The sequence below is a fragment of the Lagopus leucura genome, unplaced genomic scaffold (assembly GCF_019238085.1).
Source record: "Lagopus leucura isolate 7727_CA_CO unplaced genomic scaffold, USGS_WTPT01 Super-Scaffold_100015, whole genome shotgun sequence".
In the NCBI taxonomy this organism is placed as follows: Eukaryota; Metazoa; Chordata; class Aves; order Galliformes; family Phasianidae; genus Lagopus; species Lagopus leucura.
This window is the reverse complement of record NW_024962269.1, coordinates 15,789,465-15,811,233: the sequence shown is the minus strand read 5'-3', so window position 1 is coordinate 15,811,233 and position 21,769 is coordinate 15,789,465. Positions and strand designations below refer to the sequence as shown.

Genomic DNA, 21,769 nt, shown 5'->3' with positions numbered 1-21,769 from the left:
GCCGGGTGGGGGCGGCGGGCGCGGGGGGCCGGGTGGGGGCGGCGGGCAGGATGCTGAGCCGCCTGCAGGAGCTGCGGAAGGAGGAGGAGACGCTGCTGCGGGTGAAGGCGGCACTGCACGAGCAGCTCACCCGGCTTAAGGTCGGTGGCACCGGGCGGGCGCTGCGCTCCGGGAGCGGGGCGGGCCGTTCCTCTGCCGCGCGGCGCTGCGCTGCGGCCGGCCGACGGCTGCGCTTCTTTCGCGGCGTGGCGAGAGAATGCCGGGCGCCGGAAGCGCTTCGTTTCTGCGTGGCCGCCCCGCGGTGACCGCGAGTCCTTGGCGTCCCTTCGTGCGCAGGTGGAGGAGCTCGCGCTGCAGTCCATGATCCGGTCCCGGGAGGAGGACCTGGCCGCCGCCCCGAGCGCGGAGGACCCGCAGCAGGTGAGGCACAGCGCGAACGCGAGCGGCCCTTCGGCTTCCCCGTCCCTGTGTGTTTGGGAATGGCTGCTTGCGTCCGATGCTCCTAAGTGTAAGGCAGGCAGCGTTTTAGCCGAGAGGCGGTTGGGATGTGCGTACGGTCTGAGCCTTCATCTGAGCTCCTGAGATTGTTCGGCGATGCTCATCGCTTCCCTGGGCTGCTGGGGCCGGCAGCTGCAGTGCGGTCTGAACGGGGTGGTGACGGCTCCCCGCTCGGCTGTGAGCTCGGCGCTGCTCCTGGCGCTGACAGCCCTCAGTTGCACTCTCTTATCATGACAGATCCTCGGGCAGATGGACGACGAGGCTGCTATCAATCAAACGGAATTACAGCTGAGTATTCGAGATTATGAAGAGGAGATGGAAGAGGAGGAGGAATCGGATTCTTGAGAGAGAAAAGAGTCAAAATGTTTTTTAATACAGACTCAGGAATTCCTTCTTTGTTCTTGCCGGCAGATGTTTGTGTTGTGCTGTGTGACATGCCAGACTCCCAGAGTTGCAGGTTACCTTTGAGGACACAAATGTCCCAGGCTTGGCAGATCTTGAATTAGATGTTAAAAGAATGAGAACTTGCTGCACCAGTATGTAGCATAATCCGTTTTGCAAACCTAGTGTGTAGCTTACTACATCTTTATACAAGGTAAAAATCATTAATTCAGACTAATTTAACACAGTGAAAGCAATAATTTGTCCGTTCTTATTTGCTGTTGCTGAAAAACAAAACCAGGCCGCAGAGGCTGGTTGTGAACCAATGATTATATCATAACCTCAGCTGCTTAAACTGGAAGTTTAAAGGGAGGCAGTGAGAAAAGATATGTCCAGCCTTGTCTCCAGGCTTTCTGCTGCAGTGCTCTCAGTTACACAGACAACTCAACATCCGTGTCCTGTAAGTGTGACCCAGAGGAGCTGTATTGTTCTCTCAGCAGGAGCAGCAGGCATTGCACTGCTGCCCTGCTGCTGAGTGCAGTAGCAAGGGAGCTCTCTTGTCCCTCCAGGTGCTGTTTTTAAGTACTGTCAGGCTGATGTAACAGCCACATTTTTCTTACCTGCTCATTCAGCATAGCAGCCAATGGGCCTTTTATTCTTCCACAAACTGTATGGTAAGAATTAGTCCGTATTAGTTGTAATAAGGAACTAATATTTTCAGTTTTTATCTTTTTCCCTTACAGTGAATTTGTAGTTCAATGCCAGTCTGCCTTCCGCTTTAAGGAGTATGAGAAATTAAAATTTACTTGGAAAGTGATGCAAAGTCCCTTCCACAGTGTATTTAATGGTATGGTGACAAGCTTATACTGCTCCTACAGGTACACAGTGTGTTCTTCCTCCTCGTGGAATGTGGACACCAAGTGGAGCAGCTGGTTATTGATCAGTTCTTAAAGACTTGCTTTGAGGAATGCAAAATCAAACTCTGTTAAGCTGATGAAAAGCAGATGAGTAAAAATAATATCCTTACCACTTAGTTTGATAAAGAAAATAGCCACGGCAATCCAGGTTGTTCACTGCACAGCCAGCTAAAGGTGCTATTGCTGTCTCTGGTATTAACAGCTCAGAAAATCAACCATTATCTGGAGTTTGCTTTTAAGAGCAGGAAAAGAACTTAGGAAAGCATCCAGTATCCTGGGTGTCATCAGAGCACTTGATTCAACCTCCACCACGTTCCTGCCACTGTTTGAAGAGAAATTATTTGGCTTGTAGCTATAGGAACGTAATTCCAGTTTCATCCTGTACTAAAGACTAATTGTTTTTCTGACAAGCCTGGATGTCTTAATGAAAGAGCTTAGAATGTGAATTCAAAACACTTGGCAAAGCCTTCCTGAGGCTTGCAGGAGAAAAATAAAATGTCTGAGCAAGAAATGTTATGGCTTGGAGTGTCAAATGGTTCTTTGGAGGCGTATGGAGAGTTTGTGAGCATCGCAGTAGCCAACCCCTCCTCTTGCACGTTGCAGTTCCCAGCATGTCTGTGGCACTTCCAGCCCCATCTCAGCCCAGGGACATCTGCTGCACCTCTGCAGAGCCCCTCTGGAGCTGTTGGTCTGGGGTTTCACCGCTAGAGACAAATTTTGACCTTTAAAAATAAGTTATGTGGCCCCAGGAGATTGCCAAATTGTTTTCATGTCTGTGCTGCATCTTCTTTCTCCCTGCTCTCTCTTCTGAACCGGCCTTTTGAAATTAAGTCCAGCAAACTCTTCTCCATGTTGCAATAAAGTACTGTTGCTGCTGTCCAACTACATGTAACTGTACTTGCAGTGTTCAAATCACTGCTGCATGTGGCACAAAATAGTAAAATCAGCTTTCCTATCTAAAAAATTGTTGTCCACAGTCTGCATATTTCCTCTAACAACTCGTACAAAGTACTGCTGTAGTTCTTCAGTGTGACAGTTTGTCTGTTTCACACACATGAAAAAGATAATGGAGTGCACATAATATGGCACTGATTAAGATGAAGGTCTTGGTGAAGTTCTCCTTTGAGTTTAAAAGAACAGCTTCAAGTTACTTGATAATATATTTATTAAGAGAATCCACTGCTAAACATCTGAGAGAATAAAACAATAGAGGATCTTCATACACTTTAGACACCAAACACAGCTGTCATGAACCTTAAGGTTAAAAGAAAGCAAATTGCCCAGATCTTTGTCATGATTCTGTAGGACACTTGAGAGCTACCCTTTAAAAATCAACCGGAAAGACATACATCACTAAATCCAAGTATGATGACACATTTTAAAAATAAATATAGAAATATGAACAAGTCTACAAGTAGAATATTGCTCTGTCCACTCCAAGGAATGCAGAGCTCTTGCCTTCTTTACCTGGAAAGAGTGATCTCTAAACAACAGCAAAATTGGAACCATCAGGCCTAACTTCCAAGATACAGTTTGGCAGCAGCAAAAGCATGCTCAACAGATACAGTTTTGGAGCATCCCTAACCCTTTTTTTGCATGGGAGATTAGGTTAGCATGACTGAAGTACCAACGGTTTACCAAGAGCCTTGATAAAGTTCAAACAATCAAGGGGTAAATTCCCCCTGTGATATTTTCATTAAGAAAGAATATCCATAATCACTTAAAATCAGCAAGCACTGTAACTTAAACATCTTACATTTTGGTCAGCAAACAAACGTAACCCAATACAATACCAATTAGTTGATGACAAAATTTAAAACAATTTGGCACATGCTCTAAAGACATTCTTCCTTAAGAGGTGAAATACATGTTTGAACAGGTACAAGCTTAGGAAATAGGACCAAAGGAGTGCTGTTAACAGATGCACGGGGCAGGATTTGCTCTTCCACGTTCAGACTCCAGCAGCATGCGTGGGTGTACTTGGTTGGTTAAGGCCTATGGTCGAGCAAAGCCATCCTGCAAAATCCACCTCCTCTGCTTCGGATCTCTTAATGAAAGCATGAATCTTAACAGAGGAAAATCAAAGTTACTCAAACACCCAGCAAGGCAACACGATGAGGCAAAGAATCATTGTGAATCAGCTACAATAAGTCTGATTTACTTTCTGTATTCATGTGGCTTGCCAAATTTTGTAGCAAGCTTAAGGCGACCAGTAGAGCTCTTCTGCAGGATTACTGAAATAATCAGCATATGAAGGGTCCATACTGCAAAGTATTCCAGAGGAATACTGCTTACACAGTGCTTACACTGTGGGTACTTACACCACAGTACACGATAAGAATGTGACTCAGCCACTTGAGATAACACACTCTGGAAAATGTCTGCTTTCATGCACAAGAGATTTTTGCAACAGAAAGAATTTGATTGTATTTTGCAGCCTTACTTACTATACAGCAGTATCAGGGCACAGCAAAGTTTATTTTCTGCAGTACAAAATAAGCCCTAGCATTAAACTTGAGGCCATGAGAAGATCCAGGGAAAGTGAAAGTCATTTCATGTAGAAAAAAATGCAAGATTTGTTTGTATCTAGTAGTTCTACAGATTTTGCAGCACCAAGCTGATGAAAGAAGAGAAGGAAGCTTCTTTCCCAGAAGCTGCTAAAACTTCACTTAAGTAGTCCATAAGGTTAGAGGAATTCAGTTCAGCTGTCCTCTTACACACTTTACAACTGGCTAATAAACCAAAGCAAAAGCTATTTTGCTAATCAACCAAATGGCAGACTGCAAAGCCTCGACAGGGCTCCTGTTTTCAGGGTGTGCAAAAGCCTGAGGCCTCTAGATCTCTGGACAAGAGAAGCACTCCCTCCTCCAGAACTGTTTGAGCTGCGTCAGGAGGCACAAATGACATTCTAGGCTGCACGCTCAACCCTCAGCTCAGCTCAATTGAGGAACCCAGCCTGTATGGAATAATGTTCCATTTCAAGTTAACAACTTTCACTTACCATCAGCTGCTTCAAATCAGCTCTCTCAGCAGGATTTTTAATTAAGCTACGAAAACAAAGCATGACACAGGTTACACTCAAAAGAAAGATCAAGTTAGATTGTGTTGGTATACTGTTTTTGTCCTGGGAAGACACCACTCTAGATAAAAGCATGAGGTTTTTGGTAAGCAACTGCCTCTGTAGATTTCACAGGTATAATTTTAGGTATGAAATCCTGAGTCATACAACATTGTTCAGTGGGGGCAGAAGTGAGAGTACAGAGTCAGGCTGTAGGGATCAGATTTGCATTTACATTCAACAGTATCACACGCTACCCTTCAGGTCTCTCTTACCCAAGCCTTTTCCAGCTCAGTATCTACTAGTTGTTCCTTTGTGTCACTGTTCCTTCTGGTAGAAATAGCTAATAGCTAATAACAGAACTAGCTTTTCTGTTGTTAGCTATTAGCTTTTTTTTTTTTTTCACCTTTTTTTTTTTTTTTAAAGAAAAAACTTACTCATCTTGAATAAACTACTTTCCTTAAAGCTGATCATACCCATCCAGTACTTGGAAACGTAAAGAAGTGAGAAAATTAATACTGTGATAATGATTCAGTGAACCATTAGGGAGGGAAATTTGGAGCATGCAAGAGTTCTGCATCACATGGAATGCTCACTGCAGAATGCTACTCATAAAAGTATGGATCCTCTTACAGAAGAGTTTTGCATGATCAGTCTTTAAGTACTGTGGTGTTTTCAGTGCTGAGGAAGTACTAATTTTGAGTTGCCACAGAAGCAGAGATGATATCTTAAAGAGTGGAACACCTCCTAGCTTTGGTGTTCTCTTTGAATGCATATGTTGTCAAGCTGGTGCCTATAAAATGAGCTTTAGGCACATTAGCAGAGAAAATACTTACCATTTGTTAACAAAATCTTGAAATTCAGAACCAAAAACACCATTGGGCAGTTTTGGAGGTGGCTGAAAACAAATTAAGAAAGAGTCCCATCAATTAAAGCAGAACGAATGATGCTGTACAACCTACCCAGAGTCTGCCAGCTAAGTCCAACATCTGAGTAAAGCTGCCCTGATGCTACCTATGCCTTCTTCCCAGAGTTGAGCTCTCAAACAAGTATGAGGCAGACGTGCAGACTTCAGTTTTCAGGCTGACAGCCCAAACAAGGACATGTCTCATACTGCAGTGATAAAGATCAGAACCTGACTTAACATAACATTACCCCTATATACCCAAATTCTGCATTTTAAAAAGTTTACAATTAAATTAGTGCACGTAGTTGATTACCTCATTGACAATGTAATCCAGAAGTTCAAAGATCGCCATTGGGGGTCTGCTGTCTGGTCCATAGGCTAAGAAGAAATAAGGTAGGTGGGAAAACACAGCATCACTCTCAAGAGGTAGGGCTGTTTTCGGAAGCTAACAGGCATATGCCTGATTCCTGCATGGCAGAGTTTCTGGACACCCAGTAAATTCACAGGAAGAAAGTGGAATAGTAACAGTAATACTTTCATTCCAGGACAGATCATTACTGTCAATTCTGATCCAAATCATTAACTTCACTGAGAATCTTCCTGTTGTACTTGGATGTCATTGCATCTTTGGAGATGAACCATACCAACTGAATACATCTTAATGGCATTCAGAAATGATTACTAGCATAAGGACATCTGGTCCTTGATTTTCAAGCTCCAATACCTTCTAATAGTGAGACTGAAGCAGATGCCCTATCAACCTTGTCTGTTCCATTTCTATTTACTTAAAGTATAAAGCTACATCATGCAGATCAACACTCAATAAGCGAGAACCTAAGCTTACAGCAAAGCATATCAGAAAAGAATCTGATTTTAAATCTTAACATTAGTTTTGTATGTCTTTTGGACACTGCAGAGATGCCTCAGTGGTACAGATGGCAGTCTGCTTGGTATGGCTTGTTCCACTGTTAACTGCTTTATTTGCCTCTCACTTTGGAACTTACAGCTCATTGGTCGACCAGGGGTTCTTTGCCTGGGTGAGGTCTCTGTGACTGGAGAATCTCCCTCTACCGGGCAGCCAAACATCAACTCGAGCTCCTTGGAGTCAGGAGGAGGAATGGGGTATCTGCCAATGGCCATTTCCACCAGAGACAGCCCCATGCTCCATATATCCGACTGCACTGAGTAATGAGTTCCCTGCAGCCTTTCGGGCTACCAGGAGAAAAAGAAAAAAAGAAAATGTAGACACAGTAAAGTACTGTAACAAAGACATTTAAAGTGGCATTCTATAATAGCCTGAATAAAGCAGGCGATGAAATCCCCATACACAGTGTGACACATTCCAATGAGCGACATAACTTCCTATTCCAGAAATCTCATCCGCAGTTCCAGAATTTCTACAGACTTTTTGTTACCCTACAAATAAATGAGACTCTTACAAGCGGTGCCACCACATTGCTGTTTTACATCTTTAACATGATATCTAAATGCTGCAACTATTAACAGTGATGGGATAATTAAAGAACAACGAAACAAAACTAGTAGGGGCAACTAAGCATTCAGCTGTCTTCTCTGAACCAGGTTTTATGTTTTGGGAAAGAGAAGGAAGGTACATTTATGTATGGGTGCAAAAGTGGCGTGGTGCTCTAGCAGTAACCCTGTGGTCTGTCATTCCTGTCAGCTGATAGCATTCACATAGGTCCCTGGAGAAGAAATGTGTTTATGCAAGAGCTCCTACACGTACAGGCACGCTTCAGTTCTAGATCCAAATTCAAACAGTTTCTAAACAAACTGTTGAGCTTTGTAATCTATTGATGTTTCTGTTACACTTCACTGCCACATCAGCTCGCTTGAAGCCATTTCAATAAACCACATCATTTCTGAGCTGTGGTTAAAGATGCCCCAAAAGGAAAATATGCAAACGTTCATTGAATGTAAGTGTAAAGAAGCCTGCATAATAAATATATTCAAAATCTAGAAAATGTATTCAAGTTAGGCACTGTTGATTGCACACACCTTCATGTAAGAGAAGATGATGTTATCTTGCATGTAACAACTCTCCAGCTGTCATGTTAAGTAGCACGCTAAGGGAGGTGCTGCAGGAGAAGGTACTTCAGACAATATTAAAAGAATAAAAATCACAGCCACGGCTCGGACTGAGACATAAAGCAAAGCTGAATCTCAGTCTCTTAGAAACAAGAAATCGAAAAAAAAAAACCTGAAGGTAGGCAGCACTCTGCTCTTGTTCTTTCTACCAGAAGAAAAAAGGAAAGCCAGCAGCATGCCAAAAGCCTCAAAGAGATTCTTTTTTTTTTTTTTTTAAATGCTGTTAGCAACAGCCCCTAAAAGCGTGTGTGGGAACATAAGCCACAGTTATTTCAAGTATGTTACCCATACTAAATGACAAAAAAGAGAAGACTGGCTTTGATGTAAAAATGCAGGTCCCATGCTGAGCAGAAGCAGCATTATTATGCTTTTTGTCCTTTAAGTTCAAGCCCACGGAGTTTCAATTCTACAGCAGGAATTCTGAGTGCTCTGATTTTATGAGGTAATTGGTTGCATGCTGAACAGGTAAGTATATTAGAAAAGGAGACCTTTTATTTCCATTAGCAATGACCTTCACATAACACAGAGTTCCCTTGAAGAGCAAGTTTCAAGGTACTCCATGTGAACAGGAATAAAGAGCACACTGCAATAAGTCACAAAGCAGCTGCCGTGGCCTTGCCCACAACAGCCACTCCCATGCTTTTCCTTGCTACCAGAGCCACACTGAGTTCTCAGGAGCAGACACAACAGACCCACTAACGAGGGAGCAGCGTGCCTCCCTAAGCGACTGCAGTAGAAAGTGGAGTGGAAAGCATGGGAATTAAATAAGGAGAACAAGACATAAATACTGTCTTCTATAAACTGTAACTGCAAATGCATTAACCAACTGGATTCTGCAATGTAGATGCAATTGCAGTCTTCTGTAGTGTTCTGAAAATATCCCACGTTTGGCTTCTGTTGCCACAGTTCTCTCCCCCACCTCCAGTGTGATATCATACCGGAATATTGCTGGAATGCAGGAAGTGAAACAAACTATGAAAGCAATAGAAATAGCCACAACAGCTGGGATTGAGTTTGATCAGTTGTGATAACTCTACCGTAATGCACAGTGAGCTCAAAGCTATCAAATCTGTACTTACAGACATGTAGGATCGCGTGCCAACAAATGAGTTTGCCATAGAATCGATCAGCTGTCCACTGACACCAAAATCACACAGCTTGATCTCACCTCTAGAGTTTACCAAAATGTTAGATGGTTTAACATCTGGGGAAAAAATAAAAAAGGATGGATGATTTTATATTTATAATAGACAAAAATGTGGAATTTGACAATGAAAGCCACACAGGAGGTGAGAATTACCACACATCTAACTACACCATAATTCCTGCCCCTTCTTCAGTATTCCCAGAGAAGAGAGCAGGCTCCCCTACCCAGGCCCAACTCACGAGCTCTCTCTTTAGATACACATAAGTGAAAATAAACTTCTTGAAATGCATGTGCAAAAAGACTGTTAGTTTTAGATATGGATTTCTCCCACTTTCATGGCTTTCAAACATTAAGTTTGTGCATCTACAGCCTCCTTGCAACGGCAGACATTTGAGGTATGCTGCCATGCCAGCTTAACCACTCTTTAGTTGCGTTCTTCAGTCCACAAATAAGCAGCCCTACACATTAATTTCACAAAGTGAACTTTGGCAGCCACACTCACTTCTTTGATTTCTGGATATGCTTTGGAATAGCAGTCCACAGTCATAGCCTTTTTTATTTATTTATTTATTTTTAAACTTTTAGACACAAATATCATGTCACTTATTTTGGTGACTGCAGTACCGACCTTAGTTTGATGTCAATGAGGTATCACAGGAAAGATTAACACTGATGTGACTCCTCATCACTGGAAGATGATCCCCATGCAGAAGGAGATCCCCCACTGAACAAAATCCCTCGAGATTGAAAACAGAGACCAAGCTGTATTTCAGTTGTTTCTCCCTGAGGAAACCCAGAACTTCAACACATGGCTACATTTACTTGCTCTTAGAAATTGTGACTGCACTTCTTGCTTCCTGAAATCACCTTTCTAAAACCAGGAAACTGATGCTGTCCAGCACACTGCATACACACGTTCTCCTCCAGCTTGCCCACTTCACTTGGAACGAGCATCAGCCCATAGAAAATCCCCACAGTGATATCACTGATAAACTACTCCTCAGTCTTAACACAAAGGAAATCACATCCGTGCACAGCTTCCTTCTCCTGTAAAGAAAGAAAATCCCAGCTGCTTTTGCTTTTCCCAGCCACATGGGAGTCTTCAGCTGATGTTCTGTATAAAAGCTAAGTAGAAAATGGTGTCTGCAAAATAAACCAGAAGCACTGCAGAGCCTGGACACATTCTAGAGGCCATATCTGTTGTGGGCCAACACATCCATGCACTTCTATTACTCCAGTTCAGTACAGACAAATCCCCAATTACCTCTGCAGCTCATGAATATTTCATGTTCATAATTAAAGGGCAAAAAATAACATTAGCATTCCACTGCCAATGAACTAGATGACATTCTCCTCATAAAAAAAAAAATATCACATTCTAGAAACCATCTGGTCTTATGAAGACTTAACTTTTACCTGTAGCATTTTGCTAGCTTATATTTAATTACACACCACAGCTTCCTTACAATAGCACAGCATGTCATGACTGCTCACTGGCACTGTATACAAAATCTGCCCTACCCCGAGCATTTTCATTTGTCTCAAGGCCTCCAGTGTGATCAGAATGTGATGTTAAGAATGCTGCTGTCTTTCCCGTCCTCTAAATGCAGCCTGCAGTGCTATTTTAACTCCAGAACGTCTGAGCACTTAAGCAGTTTCTCTGGAAACCAAAAAGATTTGTAATGCCAAACGAAACAGGAATGCCAAGGTATGCTTCAAAAATGTGTGCTCTATCATGCAAGAAAAGGAAAAATCTAGAAAGGAAGAGCAGCTTTGCTACAGAAGCAAAGTACATTGCTTTGAAAGAAAATGAAAGGACCTCTCACGCATCCCCGTGGTCTGTTTAGCAGCAGGGCTGTGCAGTGCTGGAGATGCTCTTAAGTCAGTCCAGACAGGCGGCTGTGGGACACTCAGCATTAACTAGCTCCCTCTTCAAAAGAGAATTTCTGGGATGTATAGGCTGTCATGGAACCTCGACAAGCTGTGCCTCATCTGCCTGAGCCCTGCTCAGCCTCACAGGAGCAGAAGCTGGTTCAGGATGAAAGAGTGAAGGCACTGGACATTACTGCAACAATTCTTTTTGTAGGGAAGGCGAGTAGCCAGGGACTCGAGAACGTCTTGGAGCACATTATGGGCATCTTACAGTCACCCAAACATTTAAAAGAAAGTACATATCTGTTGCCACAGGTTCTCAGCTGTACAACTATCCTCTGAACACTCAGAGAAGCACAGGCCAGACCTCCAAGACAGGAGGGGCATCACACACATCACAATTGAAAATGACCTTAGCTGCTTGATCCCTTCTCTATATCTATCACACATATATAACCAGGAGCCTTCTGAGAGCTTTCCCACACAATGATTCTTGTTTTAAGTAACTTTTCAGGGCAGGGTCTTGTGAGAATGACCTAGGAAACAGCACGCTAAACGGACTGTTAACAGCAATCCCTCTGTGTTGTACCTCCTGCCCTGGAGCTGTAGGTTGCAACCAGAGCTCAGAAACCTCACAGAGCACTTCTGTGCAAGAGGAGACTTTCCAGACATTATTATAACTCAGACTGTACTTTGTTGAACTTCGATTAATTTATAGTATTTCTATTTATTCAGAAACAAAAAACAGCAAAAAGTTTGCGTGTATTAAAAACTTGTCAAAACACTTGGCAATTAGAGACAGGACATTCATTTCCTTCTCACTTGCTGCCTTCCGGTGTTAACCACAAAAGTAAACCAGAGCACAGAAGTAGCACATCTATACAAGTCACTGTTACAAGTATCTTTATTCAACAGAATAGGAGCTGCTGTGAGAGGACACCTACCATGGTCACACTCCTTGCCCCTTCCTTTTCTGGGCCTGGTTCGTGTCCCACCGTTTGTCTTTTGAGAGCTTGGCAATTTCTATCTGGTCTTTTCAGAGAACCCAAACAAAGCACAGTAGTCCAGATGAGCCAGCAGTCTATAAAAAGACTATTTTCCATTCCCTCCTTAATAACCCCTAACGACTTCTTCCTTGAGCTGTCTGTAATGACACGTGAGTGCTTTGCCTCAGAAGTCACAGCTAGTTCAGGCACACTAAACTGAGCCTCATGATGAGCAGCAACCACATCCCATTTTTTGGGGGTCTTTTATGATTCTAACAACCACTTGATCAATCCAAGAAAATCACTGGCATCATTGACAAGTTCTGCAGATTTTTTTATTTTATTCCTTCTTTTCAGCTCAGCATTATTTGCCTAACAGCAATCTCTTGCATTCAGAATGCAGGGCACTATTTCCTGCAGGGGTTTACAGAGAAGCTGTTAACGTCTTGCCATAAGAGCCTTATCATGAAGTGCACCCCTGTCCATGATGATATCATAGCAGTCCTACGTTCATGGGTGAAACCAGTCAAAGAACCAGAAAAAAAGCAGGATGCCTACAAGGTTCCAGGGATGCACAAAGACTCCCCCAGACCTTATTTTCCAGTCTCGCACGCTATCAAAACCAGTCACTGAGAACTGCACACTGATCTGCTGGCTATGCAACAGCTGTTTTGGTTTAGAACAGCTCTCCTCCACACCACCTTTTTTGTATGCTTACATTTTACATCTTACCACTAAGAGACACTTCACAGCATCATCTACCTCTGCTCCTCCCAGTACACTCATCCACCTGGTCATTCCAAACTGTTGCTGATACTATGATGCCAAATGCACTGATGGACTGAATTGCTCCCTGGAAACGAGTTACCACAGACCTTGCTCTCTTGAGATTTCAGAATGGGTTTTCTATGCTCTTCTTTCACACACCAGCGTTTAGTGAGATTATCTATTTATAAGCCTCTTGCTCTCATCACAACATAAAACCAAAATCCTTGTTAAACCAGGCCCAACCCTGGAACAAGACACACACGTCAAGTGTTGGTCACATCATGTCAGCGCAGGACCAATCATCAGAGTGCACACTACAGAAGGCAGAGAAGTAGAACAAGTCTCCAGTGATTACAGCTATGCCTCCAAAATAATGCTGACTCAGTTACACCAGAAGTGTGCTTTTAGTAGTACTGTTTATTTCAGCTGGGATTCAAGAATGAAGCAGTCTGGAAAATCATAGCTATCAGAAAGAGCTGCACCTGCACCAGAAGGCTTTTCCCAGGTCAGTGTACTGCTATTGCCATGCTGCAGACCTGACCTCAGTTTGGCTTTGCAAGATAGCCCCCTTAACCCAAGGCTGAGTGATTTCAAGAGTTCTTAAAGAATAAAGTCATTGAAAAGCTAAGAACGTAAACTGGAGATGTAAGAACTTGTAAGAGACACATGGCTTTGCAACTACCATCAGAAGTCTCTAGGAGCCTCCAGTCTCCTTTCTCCAGCAGAGAGCTGTATTTGATTGCTTTAAAAAATTAACAGTGATGTATAATAAACACAGTCTACTTCACGTAGAAGGTGATCGTACAACAGATTGCATAAATCAGACTTGGCCAGCAATTAGCAAACATACTCAGACACATTAATGTCTGATGAAGATATTTTTACAGTCTCAAGATTGGTCTCATATGGTACGAGACTCAGCAAACAGCTGGCATGCTGTACACATACTGCACAATCACTGTATGAGTGCTGCCATTCAAACCAAGATACGAAATGCTCCACTTCCACTCTTCAGTATACACATGTCAGGAACAAGGGAACTCATTATCTTCTCATATCAAGTGTCATTTTTCTTTAATGGAACATGTCACAGATTAATGGAAGAGCTAGGTTTCTAAAAGGGCAATTATAAGCTGAAAATCAGGTAGGACATTTATTTTACAATCAAGTAATCCTGGCAGTACAGAAATGACAATTTGATGTAACTACAGAAAAAAAAAAATGTTTTTAAAAGTCTGTAAATATAGAAGTTACTATCCTGCAAGACAAATGTTTGTAAGTTGTATGCAGGACAGCTGGTAGAAACACCAACTTTTACAAGTCAGTACATAAAATATGGTTGAACAACTCAGGTCCTTTAATATATCCCTATCTTGCTTGCAAAGTGAGTATCCCTGTCTCAAGCTGGATTCCCAGCTCTAAGACAACTCCCAACTACACAAGCAACCCTGGCAGCAAGCAGTTTCAACCAGAGACAAATTCTGTGTGTGCTATAATAGAAGCATGCATGAGCTCAGATAAAGTAAGGATAGTAGAAGCTGAAGACAGATGACAGCTGTAGAAGAAATGTTAAGTTTGCTTCACACTGCTAAAACAAAAACAAAAACCAACAAAAACAACCCCCAAAGCCCCCTGAATCAAAATCCTAGTGAACCACAAGGTATTTACCATGGAAGTATTTTTAACTTGAATAAAAATTACATTGAAGGAGACTTGCAATATAAAATTTATCTCACCTCTGTGCATTATTTTATGCTTTTCTCTCAGATACGTGAGTCCTTTTATTACCTGAAAACAAGTAAAATAAAAATTTTACATTTATGAAACAAAAGATAATTGCGTGCTTTTCTTCTACAAGGATTCTAACTGAATACTAATTACATTTTGGGGCTTCTGTTACATTAACACTGCAAGGGAATATTTTGTTTAAATTTACCCCTCCAGCTCATACTGAAAAACAGACTCAAGAGGATCCTCAGTGCGTGCTTTGCATACACACAGCTTGTTGAACAGTAAATACCAGAAAGATCATATTAAAAAAACAAAACAATTAATGAAATGTTACTTCTGTTCTTATCCAGAAGCACCCACTGATACAGAGGAAAATGAAAGCAAATGCAGTGAAGTGTGTGACTTGTTCTGGGCTACCAAATAGTGACACGTACAGAGATGGCCTTCCTTTCAAAGCAAACACACTTTAAAACCCAGGAACGCTTCTCTCTGCCACATCTTTCAGTCCTGGAGTGGCTGCTTCCTGCGTTACTGAGCTGAGATGCACACCCAGCCACCCACAGCCTTTGGGAGCAACAAGCACACTTACTGCAATGCTGACTTTGCCCAGTATCTGCTCTGGAATTCTTCCAGCCTTTTTCAGCACTTGATCCAACGAGCCACCATCCTGGGAATAAATATTTCAGTAGTCAAGCTTTAATCAAACTTCTCTAAAATATTTTTTTAATTATAAGACTATAGTCTGAAGATTGCATTTAGTGAGAAATGTTACTTCTCACATTTTAACATTGTTACAATTCATATCTAAAATAAATAAATAAATAAATAAAATCATTCCTTCATGGGAATTACTCCATTTTATGCTTACTTTCTGGCCAGGAACAACATCCACTCAAACACTTCACACAGTCATCTTTGATAGGAGTTCTTCCACGGCCTGACACTTGTTTAGAGGGGCTGCCCACAAACAGCTGTTGACTGAACATCTCGAGTTCTACAAGCATCTGCAGCTTGCAGTTTGATGCACCATCATACAATACTCTTCCCCTCCAAAGATGGAATAAGGAGGACTGCAGTACTGAATATTTTGTTACTGATCACCAGGGTGCAAATTCTGGAAAATATAGAGCTGCTTTTTAAATAGCTAGGTGTTAATAGCACTGTGATTACATCTGTCCCCCTCTTCCCCAGAGTAAATCCTACAGAGAGGAAACTGACTTCTATTAGCTCTGTGCATCTGGAGTGATTGTCAGCTTCCAAGGGAAGAAAGCACCAAAACATAGATAAGTGTGTCATGGTTTTGTGCTCTTTCCATTGGTATTCACATAACACCACCCAGTGCACTGGGAGTTAGAAAGTTAATGACGTGGAATATCGACGAGAAACCATAAAACCATGACAAAATGTTTCTTGAAGTTCCACCATAAATAACAGCCTCACTAATCTTAAGAAGTTAAATAAACCAAATGCACGCACAGACACCCCAAGCAATGTAAAATACACTGCACTGTTGCTAAGGGCTTCTAGGAAGCAAAACTGGTTTAGTATTTTGAGCTTATGAAGCAACAAAAGGCTTGTGCATAAATTTTAGATTCGCCCAAATACAGAACACACTGAGACACCAGAATGTCATTTCTCAAGCTTAAGAGGAAGAAACAAAAAACCAGATCAGATCTGCCAGTAATGGAGGCAGAAATCCAGCACGACCAAGTCATTTCCTCCTGCCTTAACCCACCCTTTGGCAGTTTGCATATCTAGATGGTGAAGAAAGGAGAAAAGCTAGAACAAAAAGCTTTAGAATTTGAAGACTAACACCTGAAAGTCTTATGAGTAAGAAATGGTAATAAAGTTCTCCACTTGATTAAAAAATGCACCAGTAGATACGTATAAATATATACATACGTGTACAAATATACATAAACCCAAATAGATGAAGTATCATACAGGCAGACTGCACCTCTTGACAGCTATCTCTGCCAGGACACTGTTATATCAGCAAGTTTCTTACAGAAGAGAAAGAACCTCTTCCTACCCCCTGAGGAATAGCTGCAATTCTGGAAGAGGCTCAATACAACTCAGCTGCCTGGAAATGCTGGCTGCAAACATCAGCATCTTTCAGGAACAGACTCCAACCTTTTTGCATGTCAAATACCTGCTGCTAAGCAAGGCTAAGCATTCATCTGGAGTTTATCCACCTAAAATACCGAACCCTGAAGTCGCCAATTTCCAGGTCTTTTCCACCTGTAATTTGTTTGAACACGTTTTGCTAAAGTATGGATTTTGACTGATGTTAATTAAACCAAAGGAGATTCATCTAATCTCTTTCCCAAAAAGAATGCACTTCCCACCTAGTGATCTGCATTACGTCAACAACTTAATCACTTAATTAAGACAAGTAATCCACCTTCCTTGTTCCATACCTCCTTAATCAGCTGTTCTTTTCATAAAATCCTGGCTCTAGTCCATTCAATTCAGCACTGAAACAATGGATTTCACACTGCCTTCTCTTCCATTGAAAAGATATCCACCACCAGAGATACCATTCCCTGCTAAGGAACTTCCAAATCCCAGTTGCTCCTGTTATTTTTTTCCTTGCAGATGTGAACATCCATGGCATTTAATCATCTATGTAAGCAATGCCCAGTTATTTTAACATTTTTCTTGTTTTCCATTAATTCTGAGATGCTAAGTTCTTTGTAATTCCCAATAGTCACTTGTATTTTAGGAGTGTGCACACTTTCTAGTCAGCCAGAACATGCTTTAAAAAAAAAAAATGGATCGGGATCACTTGTTCCTAAGCAACCATCAATTTCTTCTAAAAATTTCAGTAGGAGAAGACCAGAGAAGCACTAAAACAATCACATGTACTTTCCAGAGAAAGTAAGATTTCTCTCCAAAGAAACAGTTTTGTCAGGGAAAGAAGTCTTCAGTCTTACTGTATGGCATGTTGTTAAAAAATTCCTCACATAAGCAAGAAAAACATTCATTAACCTTTAATTACAGAAAATTGACTTCACATTTGCCTTTCTATAACCACAGGGAGCCACACAGTGCCCAGAATAATGAGTACTTTTCTATTAAAATGAAACTCACTAAAATATTTTTGGTCTTTAAAACATTGTCTGAATTCCCTGTGGGCCTGTTCACCTCTTGGGAAGCAATTTTTGTCTGCATTTCCTGTAAAAATTTGGAAGAGACAAAACATGGATTCATCTGAAGCACAAGAAGTTCTGTCTCGTTATGAGAGCTACTAAGGACCCCACAGGTGTCATAGCAGCCAGTGTCATCTGCACGCTCTTAATACTGTAGAAAATCAAAAGTAAACCAGAACAAGCATCTGAAGAGCAAGATCAGAATGAATTCTGAAATATTGCATATGAAGTACCATGGATATAGGAGAAGAAATTGGGAATCAGAAATGGTTTCAGGTTCTTTACTCACACAAGAAAGTCCACTTTGTGAACTCCTGACACATTTTGAATGTACAGCCTGTTAAAAACTTCAGGTTACAACTGATTAGTGTGCACTTACCATGTGTTCCATGCAAATGCTGATTTCCCCATCGCTGTAAAAAGCTCCATAAAAGCCCACTATGTATGGTGAATTGCACTCATGTAGAACCTGCAGCTCACGGATGATCTGGTTTCGAATAGCTGGCTTGATCTCTAGATGAATCAACTGCAAAATAATCCGTTCTTATTATTTTCTTAGTGGCAAGGGATCTTCCAGAAAGAAGAGTTTGTTCAGAGGTTGTGAGGCTCTATGCCCCAGAAGTTTCCAAAGCCCAGATGGGTAACCCAGCCCACTCTGACCACACAAGTGTCTGCTCCAAGCAGGTCAGCCCTCACAGCCTCCCAAGGCCCTTTCCCATCACAGCTCCCTGTGGATCAACTGTAAAGTAAGTCTTATTTTCATAGCAACAAAGGGAAAGACAAAACACTACAATACAGCATGAAGAAGTTGAAGCATTATTGTTCGTGAGAAATACTAGATTAAGAGCAAAAAACATGAAGAAGTTATCCCTAAAATAGACTGCATTATATAATCCAACAGATGTTCTCCATGTATTCTGTCTCCATGCCATCTCTGAGCGAGAACCTCCAAATCTTTCAGGAATTTCTCATTAAAAAGTGGCCAAAAAAATCCTATTTTGGTTAAAAGTTTTAAGGAGTAAAAGCTATTACAGGAAAGTCTATTAAAACTACTGACACTACCCCATTACTGACAGGTAATACTGTTACACTGAAAAAAGTTAGGGTCTGATCAGTAACAGCATCTGGTAGGACTGCAGAACGTCACGCGCAAGACCTGAGGGTAAGACAAGTTTATCAACAGGATGCTGTTTTCGTATGTAAATTTTTGAGGAGGTAGATGTTTCTATCCACAAGCTGCAGGAGTCGTACCTGCATCCCCAGTAAGTCCTCGGTATTTTTTCCCCTCCACTCAAAGTTCTACCAAAACAAACTTTGAATGAACATCTATCACATAAAACAGAGAAGAATTTGTAGTTCCCCCAATATGGATAGAAAGTAAAAAAAATAAGCAATCAAAATCTCAAGTTCTGATTATGGAACTAGAAGTTAATATATTGAAGAAAAGTGAAGTTCAAACATCTCAGTTGCAGCCAATGTTGATGAATTGGGGTAAAATTTCCTGTTAAGCTTACAGTATGTAAAAAAATAATAAGGTAAATTTATTTAGTTCAAGAAAGCCTCAGTGACTTCCACTGTCTTAATTCCCACCCCCTTAGAGCAGGCATTTTTCAACACCTCTCTCAACTGTCTCTATACTGAGCATTAATAATAACCTGGTTATTATTAAAGTCAGTCTGTGCACATCTTCCTTTACTTTTCTGAAGGTAACTGCTCTCTTCTTCAAAGGCTTACAGCAATTTCTTTAAATTCCTGATTGAAAAATGGAAATTTTCAGTGCAGTGCAATAACAGCACCTGCCATTTGAGCATGCCCTATGTTTTACCATGCTGGAAGGCTGCACTGTTTCCCATGAAGCAGGTTACCCTGCCAGCTTCCTGACCCACTGTGGTACATTGATGCATGTCCAGACACAGTGATGCTTAAGAAGTGCCACCTGTGCAGGGAACATCATTCACAGAAGGAAGAGGCATGAGGTACCAGAACAGAAATAGTCCTATAGAGTCACAGCTGCATCCCCAGAACTGTATTTGGTTCCCAGGGATTTTGAGAGAAAGTGAAAGCTCCTCTTATATATGAGATTTAAAATATCAAGCTATTTAAGGAACAAATTCTCAGTTCTCTTATAAGGTAGGTCACAAGTGCTATTGGTTTTGCAGCATAAAGCTGAATCACTGATATGCACTATCCCCAGAAGGTTGAGTGCCTTTTTGCACAGAATCCACCTCCACCCAAAAGGAAACTAAAACAGGAAACATCACTGTATTCCAGCACATTCCCTCATCTTAAGTTTTCTAAGCTTTCATTTTTTTTTCAGTATCCTCTAGAGGCCCTTTCCTGGTCTGCAGCTGTAAAGGAAGCTATTGCAGAGTATATGTTTTTTCCACTCCTCTAAACTTTTGACCCAGAGTACAAGGTATCACTGCTTTCCCTAACTTGCAGCCTTTGGTAACTCCATAGGCCTCCTACTTATAAGAGAAGCGACTGCATTCTCTCTGAAAGACAAACACAGCTGGAAAGATCCCATATGTCAAAATGAAGGGAAAGGAGAAGATGAAAGAGGGGAAGCAACACTTAACCTCTCATCACTAACATGGAATGCTAATTCTGAGAAATCAGAAGCACAGGATAAGCAAGACTAACTTCTACTTTCCAGTAAGCTGGCACTAAGCAGTCCTTTGTGTGTCAGCATCACTTACTTGTCTGAATTATATTTCAGAGAGCCTGCTTAATAAAGATTGTTCTAAACGCCTTGGTTTCGAGGCACTCACCTTTCTTGCCATGATGAGGCCAGAAGGCTTATGAGACACTTTGAACACCACCCCACCATTCCCTGCTCCCAGCTCACTGATCTTCTCAAAGTCGTCATCCTTCAGCTCCCCAACTTTCTGTTTCTGGGTAAGGAAAGCTTCAAGGCGCTTCCGCTGCTGTTCATCCAACTCTAGCTCCTCCAGCTTCTTCTGAAGCGCTTCCAAGTTTGTCCTGCACACCAAAAAGAACAAGCTGGCTGTTAGGCAGCTCGAGCTTACTTAACAGTGCTGAAAGAGGAAGAGCAATAGACCATTGAGCTCACAGACTGAATACATTACATTTTGTACCTGTACATTTGTTACCTAGAAGGAACAGACTCATACAGTCACCCTCACGAAGTAGATATTATTGGATCTCTGTATTAAGAAAGCAGCATTTTATTCCAGATAAAGCAGTGACAAACACAAGCAGGCAATACCCTGTTTCCTGCATCGTTGAGGTGCTGTCTGAATGCACACATGTGAAGCTCTGGTATCAACAGGAGTGGGCTTAATGACTCAGCAGCATTCCTGATCACAGATCTCGTGAATCACTGCACATCTCCCCAAGCTGTTTTAAGTCCCACATTTTCAAGGATTACCATTACCAAGGATTACCAAGGATTGTCATTTCCAACAGAGTCTGTGTGTTTAATCCATCGATTTTTCACACAACTATATAATTAATTCAACTAGGTATCAATAGTTAATTCTTTAAATAATTAGACTTCAGATCCTGAGAAAACACCCCGTACCAGTTATTTGAATACTTAAATGCCGACTTACAATTCTGTTTCCAACTGAAACTGTAGGTTTCAGGAATAAACAATAACAGCAAATATCTGATTTGTTCAGCCAAATTTAAGGCAATGTTCAAAGACTGGAAGAGAATCTGCTTCTACAGTCTACACCACTCTCCATTAAAAATAATAATAATAAAAAAAATACAATTAAGATTCAGCAGTAAGCAAGAGAACCATTTCTATTCATCACTTGATAAAACATACAGCAGAGAGGCACGTTCCCTGAGCAGCCAGGATGGTGCTGTGAGGACGAGGCCAATCCCCCAGGACACAAGGACAAAAAACACTCAGACTCCATGGGACAGAGTCCCAGGGTGAGACCCGCAACTTCTTAATTAGGAAGCCTGCACCTCCAGACACGATAACAATTTTCATTTGAGTGCAGCCCAAGGTACAGGCAACGTAAATAATATAAAGCCCACAAGCATTCACAGCTCTTCCCTGTCAAATGATCACTCAAAGTTTAAGCAGTGACACACTCTTATTTGGTTTATCAGTTTAAGCATGTTAGACAGGATGCAATCAAAGCTAACATAGGAAGTGATAACACTTCCAAGAGGTAAACAAAGAAGGTGACAGAATGAGACCTCTGATAGAAAGGTGAGCTGTGTTCAGTCACTTGTTTTTGTATTTAATCAGTCCAGGCGTAGGATT

The 21,769-nt window shown here is 41.6% G+C and overlaps 2 protein-coding genes across 2 annotated transcripts in view; one reads left to right on the top strand and one right to left on the bottom strand.

Annotated features, from left to right (window-relative positions):
- Positions 1-29: 29 nt before the first annotated feature.
- SNAPC5 (small nuclear RNA activating complex polypeptide 5) lies at positions 30-2,307 on the top strand. The gene is made up of 3 exons (XM_042875928.1): positions 30-140; positions 337-420; positions 736-2,307. Exons 1-3 carry the CDS (start codon positions 51-53, stop codon positions 841-843), a joined length of 282 nt encoding a protein of 93 aa, XP_042731862.1. The 5' UTR covers positions 30-50; the 3' UTR covers positions 844-2,307.
- Positions 2,308-2,943: 636 nt separating this feature from the next.
- MAP2K1 (mitogen-activated protein kinase kinase 1) overlaps positions 2,944-21,769 on the bottom strand; it is a 31,498-nt gene continuing 12,672 nt past the window's right edge. The window contains exons 2-11 of the mRNA XM_042875926.1: positions 20,295-20,505; positions 17,903-18,049; positions 14,961-15,038; positions 14,377-14,428; positions 8,947-9,071; positions 6,766-6,973; positions 6,075-6,139; positions 5,691-5,752; positions 4,798-4,843; positions 2,944-3,861 (exon numbers count right to left, since the gene is read on the bottom strand). Of these exons, the coding sequence (XP_042731860.1) occupies positions 3,748-3,861; positions 4,798-4,843; positions 5,691-5,752; positions 6,075-6,139; positions 6,766-6,973; positions 8,947-9,071; positions 14,377-14,428; positions 14,961-15,038; positions 17,903-18,049; positions 20,295-20,505 (1,108 nt within the window). The 3' untranslated portion in view covers positions 2,944-3,747. The remainder of the gene's footprint in view (positions 3,862-4,797; positions 4,844-5,690; positions 5,753-6,074; positions 6,140-6,765; positions 6,974-8,946; positions 9,072-14,376; positions 14,429-14,960; positions 15,039-17,902; positions 18,050-20,294; positions 20,506-21,769) is intronic.